The 10,503-nt window shown below is 50.5% G+C and overlaps 1 protein-coding gene across 1 annotated transcript; it reads right to left on the bottom strand.

Moving 5' to 3' along the window:
* Nucleotides 1–2,606: 2,606 nt before the first annotated feature.
* LOC122154080 (complement decay-accelerating factor-like) lies at nt 2,607–10,429 on the bottom strand. The gene is made up of 11 exons (XM_042799918.1): nt 10,226–10,429; nt 9,778–9,966; nt 9,133–9,324; nt 8,395–8,494; nt 5,966–6,048; nt 5,274–5,468; nt 4,999–5,058; nt 4,757–4,882; nt 4,478–4,666; nt 4,080–4,176; nt 2,607–3,068 (listed from the first exon to the last, which is right to left on the bottom strand). Exons 1-10 carry the CDS (start codon nt 10,359–10,361, stop codon nt 4,085–4,087), a joined length of 1,362 nt encoding a protein of 453 aa, XP_042655852.1. The 5' UTR covers nt 10,362–10,429; the 3' UTR covers nt 2,607–3,068; nt 4,080–4,084.
* Between the last annotated feature and the right edge of the window lie 74 nt (nt 10,430–10,503).

Here is a 10,503-nt window from a genome sequence, read left to right as displayed (position 1 = left end):
GGCAGCGGGGACACCAGTTTTCCCACTGTAGCCCTCCCAGTTAGACACAAACCCCTTCGGAGGCGACGCTGCGCTGCCCGCGGAGGCCGAGGGGTGTCCTCGGGCCCGGCCGGGCGCAGGGGCCGTTGGCCTGGGCTCCGTGCCCGCCTGGGAAGGCAGAGCTGCTCCGGGCTCGCTGCCCACGGGCCTTGTGGGAAGAGCCACGGGAAAGGTTCTGGCTGCCTTTGCTGCCCTGTCCCACGCTGCCAGGCAGGGGCTAGTGTCACCCCACCCCGAGGAAAGGGCAGCCAGCAGCAGCCTGCCTGTCCCTTCCTGCCTCCCGGTCTGCCTTTGTTATCCAGGAAACAGTGATGTTTCCACTGAAAAACCCAAAGTTATCTTTCCCCACCCCCTGCCATTATATTTCCCTTTCCAGCACAATTCAAGCGCCAAGAATATATAACAAAAGCATCTACAATGAGGCCAAGAGGTGTCAAGCATCCCAGATAACGTATTCCTTTACCATACTTGTGAACATGTTGAGAAATTACACAGAGGTGTCTTGGCCACATATTTTTACAGGTCACTGGTTACCTGAGATCTGAACTGGGACGGTGGCTGCATAATACAAAAGGAGGTTGCTAACAGGAAAAAAATGCCTTGAATGCTGGGGAGTTCTCTTGTAATAGCTTACAGCAGTGACCTCAGCGAGGTGTTGAGAAGTATTTGGCAAAGACTTCTTGTAATGTCGTGCCTCCTCAGGGAGCGGCTCGGTTCGCCTGAACATCAGAAGAGCCAAGGGCTGCAGTTTCAACACAGTGAAATCCCCTTGCTAACAGAGTTCAGATTAACCCCTCGGGCTGGGCTGCTTTCCCACCCGAAGCCACGCGGGAGACATCTGGACCTGCCGAGACCATCGGGCTCAGACCAGCCCCGTCCCTCTGCCACCCACGTCTGCAGCCCTGTTTTGCCCTGTATTGCCCCAGTAACCAACCGAGCACCGAACGCTCCCGGGCAGGAGCTGCCCCAGCAGCTGAGCCCTGCGATAGCGGGTCGGCGCCTGCTCAGCTGGAGCAGAAGAGGCCAATTTGCTTTATCTTGCTGTGCCATCCCTTCCCCGCGCTGCAGAAATCAGGCCAAGCAGATGGCAAGGACAGAAGCGAGCACATGTAGAGGGGAGCCTGGCCCGTGCTGCCCCTGTGCACCCACGCTGCCAGGCTCCCACTGGAACAACGTGAGGTTTCCAGCAAACCCAGCCAGCAAAAACAGGGGTTGAGCTGCCGGAGTTGCTCTTGGCTTTCCGCAGAAACCCGCCCTGGGCTGCCTGCCCGCTCCCCGCGCTCCTGCCATCCCCGTGCGGGGCAGCAGCCTGGGATGTCACCCCCGGCTCCCAAAGCCTTTCTGGGACCGGCCCCCCCCAGGCTGAGCGGGGCAGCTGCAGCAGAGGGGCTGCAGAACTCGGGACCAGGACAGCTAAGTAGGATCAAGGTAGGTATGCATCGCTCCAGCTTTCTTTTTCAGACCACTTACTAGTAACACTCACATTCCCAAACATTACCACATGGATTTTCTTTCTTTCTTTCCTTTCTCTTAAACCAAGTTAAACTTGCATAGGAGGCCATTTAGAAAATAAATAAGAGTGCTGATAAAGAACTGATTGAACAGCAAATTAAGATACCTCTAAAAGCTGATACCTTCCTGAAAAGAGCATAAAATATGAAAAGGGAACAGCAGGCAGCTGAATTCACAGGCTACCCTTTATGAACAATTACCATGCACCTAAATTATATTAGTGTACTGTGTAGTGCAAAGATGATAAGCAGCCAACAGCAAAACCCTGACATTCCCAGCTGTTGCAGGATGACAACACTGGAGAGTGTATTTAGTTACTCCAGGCTGTGCATGGTCGCTGTGCTCGGCCTGCAGCGTTACAGAGCTGCCTTTCCTGTCTGGAAAGCAGAAGTAGCTCCTTTACAGTATGTGAGATCAGTAGATACCCGGGCCACTCGTGCCTGTTATCTTTCATGTAGCCTGAACAAAAATATAAACTGCAAAGGTCTTATGTCTCATACAGAAAAAACTTTTGTTAAAGAAAGTGCTGAAGATATAAAGATCAACGTTCAATTTAGCGTGGAAAGTAGTATGATTTCCTAAAAGAAATGAGCACATCACTTTGCAAGACAGGGAAGTCAGCGTTTCGCTTTCAGCACAACCCTGCTGGCAGCTAGCATGGGTGTATCTCCAACCGGACTGTGCTACAGCCAGAAATTCTTGGTAAATGAAGGGAGCAGCTCATCTCAGCAAAGAGATTTGGGTCTTTCACAGCCTGTCCTGTGAGTTTGTATTTATAGTGATTGCTATGGCAGCAGGCCGGCGTTGCTAGTGAGCAAGGAAATATGTGGTTGTGGAAACACCAACTCGAAGGGGTTGTGACATAACCGAGCTCTGTCAGAAATTCTGCAGAAGGCTGAGGGGTTTCTGAGCGGCTGTGGCTTCCCACCCCCAGGCTGAAAAAAAGGGCTGGTCAGATCTGTAACTGGATTCGGGACGTTAGGAGGACATTGCTGAAAGAGAGAAAAACTCAGATGGGAAAAGGAACTATGGGAATTAGCCAACTCTTGCATTAGTAATTTTCAATCAATTTCTTGGAACGTTAAAGCATATCACAATTAAAAAAATACATTTTGTACATGTACATGGGACAGACTTGATCTAGCTTGTTCTGTGTTTTAAAGCAAACTGTAAGAGTCCTGACAAGTACAACCATTGCATAGAAACAGAACACGGCAAATGCTTTGCATGCATTATGTTTACAGTGCTATTTTTGTTTGAAAGGTTAACAAAATATTTTGTTGGGGCATTTAACTGTGTGTCCTGTCTACATCTGCAGTGAGATGGCAGGAAGGGCAGCACGTGCCAGTTGTCTTTGCAATCATGCAGGGGAAGTGCAAATGCCTCCTCCCGGGGTTTCTTCTGCGGGGGTCCCTTGGTCACGGCATCACTGGACGAGGGCAGACCCGTCACAAATAAACTGCTCCAAAGCTATAGATAAATCTTTCCATGCAGTTCCTATGGGCCATATACACAGCCTGGGGGAAAGAAATGTTCACATGAAGATTAGTCGGGCTGTAGTTTCAAGGAGAGTTAAGCTTTCTGCCCAGATTTTTAAGAACTCGCCCGGTTTGGGGGTGAATTTTAGCACTGCTCTTTAGAAAGGCCTGAACCAATTCCTCCTTCAAACAAAAGGATGTTTTGGGGCATTGTTCCATTTCCCCCATCTCATCCCTCACTCCAACCTTCTGGCACTGAGGGACTGATTTTACAGGACCCATGTTTTGGGGCAGGAGAGCCAAGTTCCTGAAGCACAACGCAAAGCAGCATTTCTCACGTTAGATTGTGTGTCAAGCTGCTGCTTTGATATGATCTCCCAAAGAAGTGCCAAGAATGACAAAAGAGTAAAAAATAGAAAAAAACAACAGGAAGAGATTATTAAATCAATCTTTGTTCTGAAGTTACATAATAGAGCAAAGTAGACATTTTTAGGCAAAAAAAAAAAGGAGAAAGTTTTCCCCTTTCCTTCCATGTTGTATGGTCCAGGATGCTTCTAGCCTTTGTTTGTTCCTACTAAGGGCTCAACATCACCAAACTGTATCTCTTTTTTGGCTTCTCAAACACTGATACCACTGCAGTGTCTTTCCTACAGACACTTCAGCAAATGCCCAACCACTGCCTCTAACCCCACAAGCGGGATTTTTGGATTCCTTGTTTACCAGACCAGACAAATACCTTGGGATTTTGGTCCCAGCCATCAGCCTGGCAACGTTAGCAGGTTGGAACAAACCCCGCCCTTGAGAAATGATGCAGCAAAGGGGAAAATCCCTCCTGGCCAAGCTGCACCTGCACGGGGGCATTTCTGGACCTGGGCTTAACCACCAGCCTCTTCACATTTGTGTAACAGCCCTGGGCTGGTCGCATTCACACGTCACAAAAGGGCTGACAGATTTTCTGCTTTTGACCCAAGAGGCCCAGGGATGGGCAAGGTCAGCTTGACCCCAACACCAGAAAAATGCTTTTTCATTTCCAACATAACTGACACTCACCCTTTTTACGGGTAAAATGATCCTTTGCAGCGGATGGGGAATCTGTTGTAGCAGCACTTCTGCCATGTCCAACTTCTTCTGGCTGCCCACGACCTCGCTGGTGTGGAACAAGGTTAGTGTTAGTGCGTTGCCTCTCGCTGCCGGAACGAGGGCAGGAGCCCCAGCACTCTTAAAGGCTAGGCGGTACAAAGTTATCTCTTGCTTTTCAGTATGGCAAACAAACAAACAAAAAAGAGTTAAACAAAATCTGTAGTAACACAAGAGCAAGGAAACGATTGATAAATGAAAATACATTTCGTATGAAGCAAAGCTTTGAACCACATGCCCAACTAGTGAGAAACAGAAATTATACAGAGAAAACTTATAGAAGAAAAGATCATGACAGAAAAATCACTCACTTCCACAAAATGATGCAACTTTAGACCATTTTAAGTTTTCAAAGCAGCCAGGTTGGGGGAGGATGCCAGAGATCCCCATATACTTTGGAAGACACACGGATCCTTGGCTGGTCCCAGGAGAATAGTAGTTTGGGGTTTTGTACAAAGGTACAACAAATCTGAACGCTGAGGTAGCACAGCTCCTTGACACTGAAAAGAAATATGAGAATAGGACTGGGAATAACCAGGGGATCCCATTGATGAGTTCCTCTGAACTCCAAATGAGCCTCCAGAACTGACCTGGTGTCCTGGAGAAAGAAGAACGTGAGAAAGAGATGGTATTTTGGAGGGACTTTTTATAAAGGTTGAGCTTCATTTCCCATGTGAAAGTCTTCTTAGATGGTTGGATGCCGTTTCCACGGGGTTCTGAAAATAAAGAAAATCACAGTGTGAAATTAATCAAATGACTTTTTCATAGAAATGTGATAAAGGAGGAAATTAAGTTGGGAAACATAGGACAATGTAGAATCATTTCGACTCACTTTGGGGAGGAGGACTTCTTTCCATTTCTTTTGCTCCGAGTTTGACAGATGTGCTTTTCTCTAGGGTATAAAGAATAAGTATTGCTAGGATCACTACCCTTTGTCTTGCACAGACTGTTCATTCCTTACTCACTTCAGCAGCACTGCATTTTTTCTCTTTAAAACTGCAATATGACTTATACCAGACATGTCCTGTACGAAGCGATCACAGTATGTTAAGCTGGTGCATACTAAATACTGAACTTGTAATAAACACTAAACTCCAGTGAAACCACCTTTGCATTCAGGTGCAGCTCCGCTCCAGACCCCGTTTGCTTTGTCCATGCTCGTACAACGGATGCTCGCATTGCCAACGAGCTGGAAGCCAGACTTGCAGCTGTAAGTCACTGTTGAGTTATATGCAAATTTTTCTACACCTTCGCCATCATGCTTTCCATTGCTAACTTGAGGAGGTGAAGAGCAGGTAATTACTGCAGGAAAGAAGGTCAATGTGAGTATTGCTGAAAACTTTAGTAATAATGAAAATGCAAAACAGTTCTTGAGAGTTCACCTAAGATACTTGAAGAGAACAAACTTTATGGTTAACTGAAGATGGATAACTAGCACTGCCTTCTGGCTAGATCATCTCTCTCTTGTTTCTGAAGTGTTTCTGTTGTCGCATTTTTCTCCCTCTCACTCCAAGGGTCACAAAAATAAACGGGCAACTTGTCATGCTCTGGCTTGTGACTCCTCAAAATCTCATTCCATCACCTTCACTGCTACCTAAAGCCATGAGAAAATATGTTGATCTTGTGGGAACAAAACTGTTGAAATACAGTGTGAGCAGCAAAATTTCTCAGCTGCAGTGTTAGTGACAGATCTGCCACATAATATCAACAAAACCAATGTATGAAGACAGGTTTAAACTAGACGTTAGGATGCAGGATCTGCTGGAGTCAAGTCAAAAGTAACGTTGGATTAATCTTACATTCGCAAGTTGGAAGTTTACTCCATTCAACATTGTTTCCTTTAAGCTGACACTGGATGAAATGACTCCCATCTAATTTGTACCTAAGTGAAAATACACAAGAAAAGAAAAATTTCATAACTATCCAGAAACCGAGAATATTTTTTTCCCTGGTACCAGTATGATCAGGATAGTTTTCAAGCTAGCCACTGTGCACATACCCCGGTTAGCAGGAGAGCTCCTTCACCTTTCCCTCTGCCAGGATCCCGGTTAATCTATTTTTAGGCAATTCCTCCTTTGACTCACTGCAAGAGCGCATCTTCCAGGTAAGGAAGGGAGAAGCCATGGCTTGGTGTGGGCTCCCACACGGCCACATCTGGCTCGGATCTGCTGAATCAGGGACTATTTCTCCCTGCCTGCTTCTCGGTGAAGAGCAGCGCTGGGATTCTGGCTGCTGGCATTTCCCACACCGCTGTCACCCACCGGCACAAGGCGAGGAGGTGAGGAGCTCCCTCCTGAGCACCCACAGCACCTAAAGGTTGTGGCTCAGCCCCCGACTGCTGCTCTGCTTCGCGGCCGTGCTGCATGACCGAGGCCGGGTGGCTGGATTTGCTGAAACCCGCAGTGCTGGTGGGAGGGGGCAGGGTGTCCAGCATCCTTCAGTGCCACCTCCTCCCTGGCGCATTGCTTTTGGGTTATAGGGGTGCGGCTGTTTTGCTAAGGTTTGGTCAGAAAAGCAAACGGCAGCAGACTGCTGGCGCATCTCCTCAGCTGGTCTCTGGGAATCACAGTCTCACAGAACGGTTTGGGTTGGAAGGGACCTTAAAGACCCCCAGTGCCACCCCCTGCCCCGGGCAGGGCCCCCTTCCCCCAGCCCAGGGGGCTCCCAGCCCCGTCCAACCTGGCCTTGAACCCTTCCAGGGAGGGGGCACCCACAGCTGCTCTGGGCACCCTGGGCCAGCGCCTCACCCCCCCGCACAGGGAACAATTTCTGCCTTCTATCTAATCTACATCTCCCCTCTGACAGTTTAAAACCCTTCCCCCTCGTCCTACCCCCACCCCCTGACCCAGAGTCCCCCCCACCTTTCCTGTCCCCCCTTTAAGCCCTGGGAGGCTGCTCGAAGGTCCCCCCGGAGCCTTCTCTTCTCCAGGCTGAACCCCCCCAACTCTCTCAGCCCGGCCCCCCAGGGGAGCTGCTCCAGCCCCCCCAGCATCTCCGTGGCCTCCTCTGGCCCCGCTCGAGCAGCTCCGTGTCCTTCTGCTGTTGGGGGTCCCCGAGCTGGCCCCAGCACTGCAGGGGGGTCTCCCCAGAGCGGAGCAGAAGGGGAGAATCCCCCCCCTGGCCCTGCTTGGGATTGCCCCGACCCACGGGCAGGACCTTGCCCTTGGCCTTGTTGAACTCCATGAGGTTCACCTGTGCCCACCTCTCCAGCCTGTCCGGGTACCCTTTGCATGGCATCCCTGCCCTCCAGCGTGTTGTGTTCAAACACAACCTCTACATACAGCGGGGACCAGTGAGGGGCAATAGGGATCTACATTTCATTAAAGTGGCTATTGGATTTCCTGGCTGGGAGCTAATACATGTTGTTCTGACAGCACTGACACCTCAATCTCTGAATTGCATCTTGCTGTTCAAAAAATTTCATCATTTGGACGTAATTGATAGTATCTGATCTTGCTTAGATGGATAACATTATCACTCCACCCTGATGTGTATTTCCAAAACTTAGCTGAATCCCAGAAGGGTGGGACATGCTGTCATTTCCCCAAAATCCATCCTAAGGGAATATCTGGAGAAAAAAACCCTCTGTTACATTTGAAGCAGCTGCAAAGACTGGCAGAACAAGCCACATGATGCCAGCTAGTTCCTGCTAGGGAGGGAGGAATATTAGCTGGAGTTGCAAGAGCTTAATTTTGCAGGTCAGTTTACTGCATATGGGCCCTGATTGAAAGCAGGCAGAAAGTGTGAGTCAGCTCATGGACTGATGGAAAGTGTGCTTCATCGCAGTTTTCTAGCTGAATGCCATTGAGTTTTAAAAATTCCAACATAACCCCTTTTTAATCAATATATCTCAAATGTGTTAAGCCGAAATATTTTAAGTAACTTGTTTTGAAATCTGTAGTTATAAACTGAAGTACAACCAGCCCTATTGGGATAGATACCCCGGGGCAGTTATATTTCCTCTGGATGACACTTGAAAGAACAGGCAGCCTTAAATTCAGACCCCGGTCCCTTCCCTCCAGCTGTGTCTTATTCTCTCCCATCCCAAAGCTCTAATTCAAGTGGGAAAAGCAGCCGCATGCCGTGTGCTCGGAGCAACACCGTAGGAGCGATATCTTGTGAAAGAGCAGCCCAGCCCGTGCCCACAGGTTCATCAGAGTGGACTGGAGTTTGTATTCCAGCATCAGCCCCGGGGTCGTGGAGCTGGGCGCATCGCCCCGCCACTCACCCGTCTTGGCAGAACACGTTCACTCTTGCCCCGAACTGCAGGTCTGTAAGAGCCGCCATCCCACCCCCGGGCAGCGCGCCCGGGTCGCCGCAGGATCTCCCTGCCGAGAACGGGGCCGGTGTTAGCAAAACACAGAGCGATGGAGAGGGAAAAATAAGGGACAGACTTCAAGGGGTTAATACCCAAAGGTACCGAAGCGTTTTAATTCCCCCGTGTGGAGGTGAAAGTGTGGATCCCCGTAAGGGCTCCATGCTCACAGCGGTGAGCATCTTGCAGGAGGGCAGAGGAGAATTTTGCAGAGATATTTCCATCTCAATAGTTTGACAGTAAGTCACTCGACTGTGACAAATGTATTGCTGCCACATCATCAGTCTTAATATTACATGGATTTCGCCAAGAAACATGCTTTGTCTTCATTTTGAATTTCAGTGTTAGAATTGCAAATTGGCATTTTGTCCTGTGCATGTGCCATGTCCAGATGCAAATATATTTCCTAACATGAAAATCAAGACAGATCTGTTTATGCCAGCAGAGAAAAAAGAACATTATCGATACTCCTGCTGTTCGGTCTTAAATATGAATATCAATGAATATTCATCCAATTTTGCACTAAGCATGTAGGCGCTAGGATGATAACAACCTGGCTACATTTCAGGATGTTGTTTGGGAGCAGCTACTGGAGCTGCTCTGAACCCCACGGGTGCTCTTTGGCGCCTGGAGCGGAGCAGGGATACTCACTCCTGCACAGCTCAGCAGCCTCCGACCACGCCAGGTTTTCAAGGCAAGTGCTGGTGGGGAAACTTTCCGAGATGTTCTCATAGCCAGGGCGGCAGACGTAGCTCACGTTGGTCCCAACAGGAAAGAAATTAATCCTCTCGTCCGCCTTGGAGAGGGCAGCAAACCGCAACCTGGTCGGGGCAGGACAGCTCCCTGGCAGTCAAGGAAAGTGGGCCTGAAAGAGCCGCCCGCCGGGAGGCATGCAAAATAAACCTTGGAATCTCAGAAATGCTCTCACTACAGCGCTTTTGGAAAGCTCCTCGTGCTCATCGTGGGTTATTTCTGTTTTCTTACCAGCCTGCTATTCAGCTGAATGCATCTTTTGCAAAGCGGGGGTGGAGATGCATTAACTGCACGGGCGAAGCTGTTAGTAGGGAATAAGATGCAGGAGCACCCTGGGCTCCTGCCACGGCCTGAGCGACCCCCTCGATGGCCGGCACTGATCCCACACCCATCGGCAGCCCTGATGAACAGCAGCTAAGGGAAAGTGGGTTTATACCTTGCCAGGAGGTGCCATTGCAGAGCAGCCGCCGTAAGGGGCGGGAATTTTAAGCCAAGCTTAGACACAGCGGAGGGAGCTGTATTTTAGAGAAAGCTGGTATTTACGGCCGCAGGGCTCGGGCAGTTTTGACCAGCGTGCACCAGGCAGGCACTCCACCACGTCCGATCTCCCGGGGATTTTGATGGCGCCTTCGATGCACGTGTACGTCACCCGGGATCCAACAGGGAAGCTGCTGGCGTGCTCGTCGCTGGACGGTCTGGAGTGGGTCATGCGAGGTGGGGGCCCGCAGTCACCTGCGGCAGGAGAAGACCTCCCCAGGTGAGGACCCCGTTCCCTGGCCCCTTCCCCAGCCCCCCGCGAGGGCGGCTGGGCTGGCCCAGGCTTCCCCTCTGGGCAGAGGCACCGGGCAGGGGTGCACCCGTGGGAGCATCAAGCAATGGGTCCCCAGGCTTGGGGGTGGTGGCATCACCCACTCCAGCCCCCGAGCAGCAAGGGGGGATCCGGGCAGGTCTTGCTGGTCCTCCCCACGCACCCCCGTGCCCCCGTACTCACTGCGAGCCACAGGCATGCCGAGGAGCCCCAGCAAGGCCAGGAGCAGCGCGGGGTGGCCAGATCCCTGTGCCCCGGCGGGTGCCCTGCAGCTCAGGGTGCCTGGGTGCTTCCCCCGTCCTGGTTCTCCAGACTTCATTGCAGCAATTTCTGTGCTCCTGTGCTGAGCACCGCGGGCTCCAAGGGGCTGTTTCTGAAGCTGGGAGGAGATGCAGCGCAGCAGACTCGCCCAAGCTTCTGGAGCAGTGGAAACATTTCTAGAACACCCACAGAGCTGAACT

This window comes from Tyto alba, unplaced genomic scaffold (assembly GCF_018691265.1).
Source record: "Tyto alba isolate M040663 unplaced genomic scaffold, T.alba_DEE_v4.0 Super-Scaffold_30, whole genome shotgun sequence".
In the NCBI taxonomy this organism is placed as follows: Eukaryota; Metazoa; Chordata; class Aves; order Strigiformes; family Tytonidae; genus Tyto; species Tyto alba.
The sequence above is the reverse complement of the archived record's forward strand: the minus strand, read 5'-3'. Positions and strand labels throughout refer to the sequence as shown.

Coding starts and splice junctions, on each gene's coding strand:
- LOC122154080 (XM_042799918.1), bottom strand. CDS start 10,361: ATGAAGTCTGGAGAACCAGGACGGGGGAAGCACCCAGGCACCCTGAGC. Junction 5,469..5,965: donor TAAACTTCCAACTTGCGAAT/GTAAGATTAATC, acceptor TCTTTCCTGCAG/TAATTACCTGCTCTTCACCT. Junction 5,059..5,273: donor AGCTGCACCTGAATGCAAAG/GTGGTTTCACTG, acceptor TTTATACCCTAG/AGAAAAGCACATCTGTCAAA.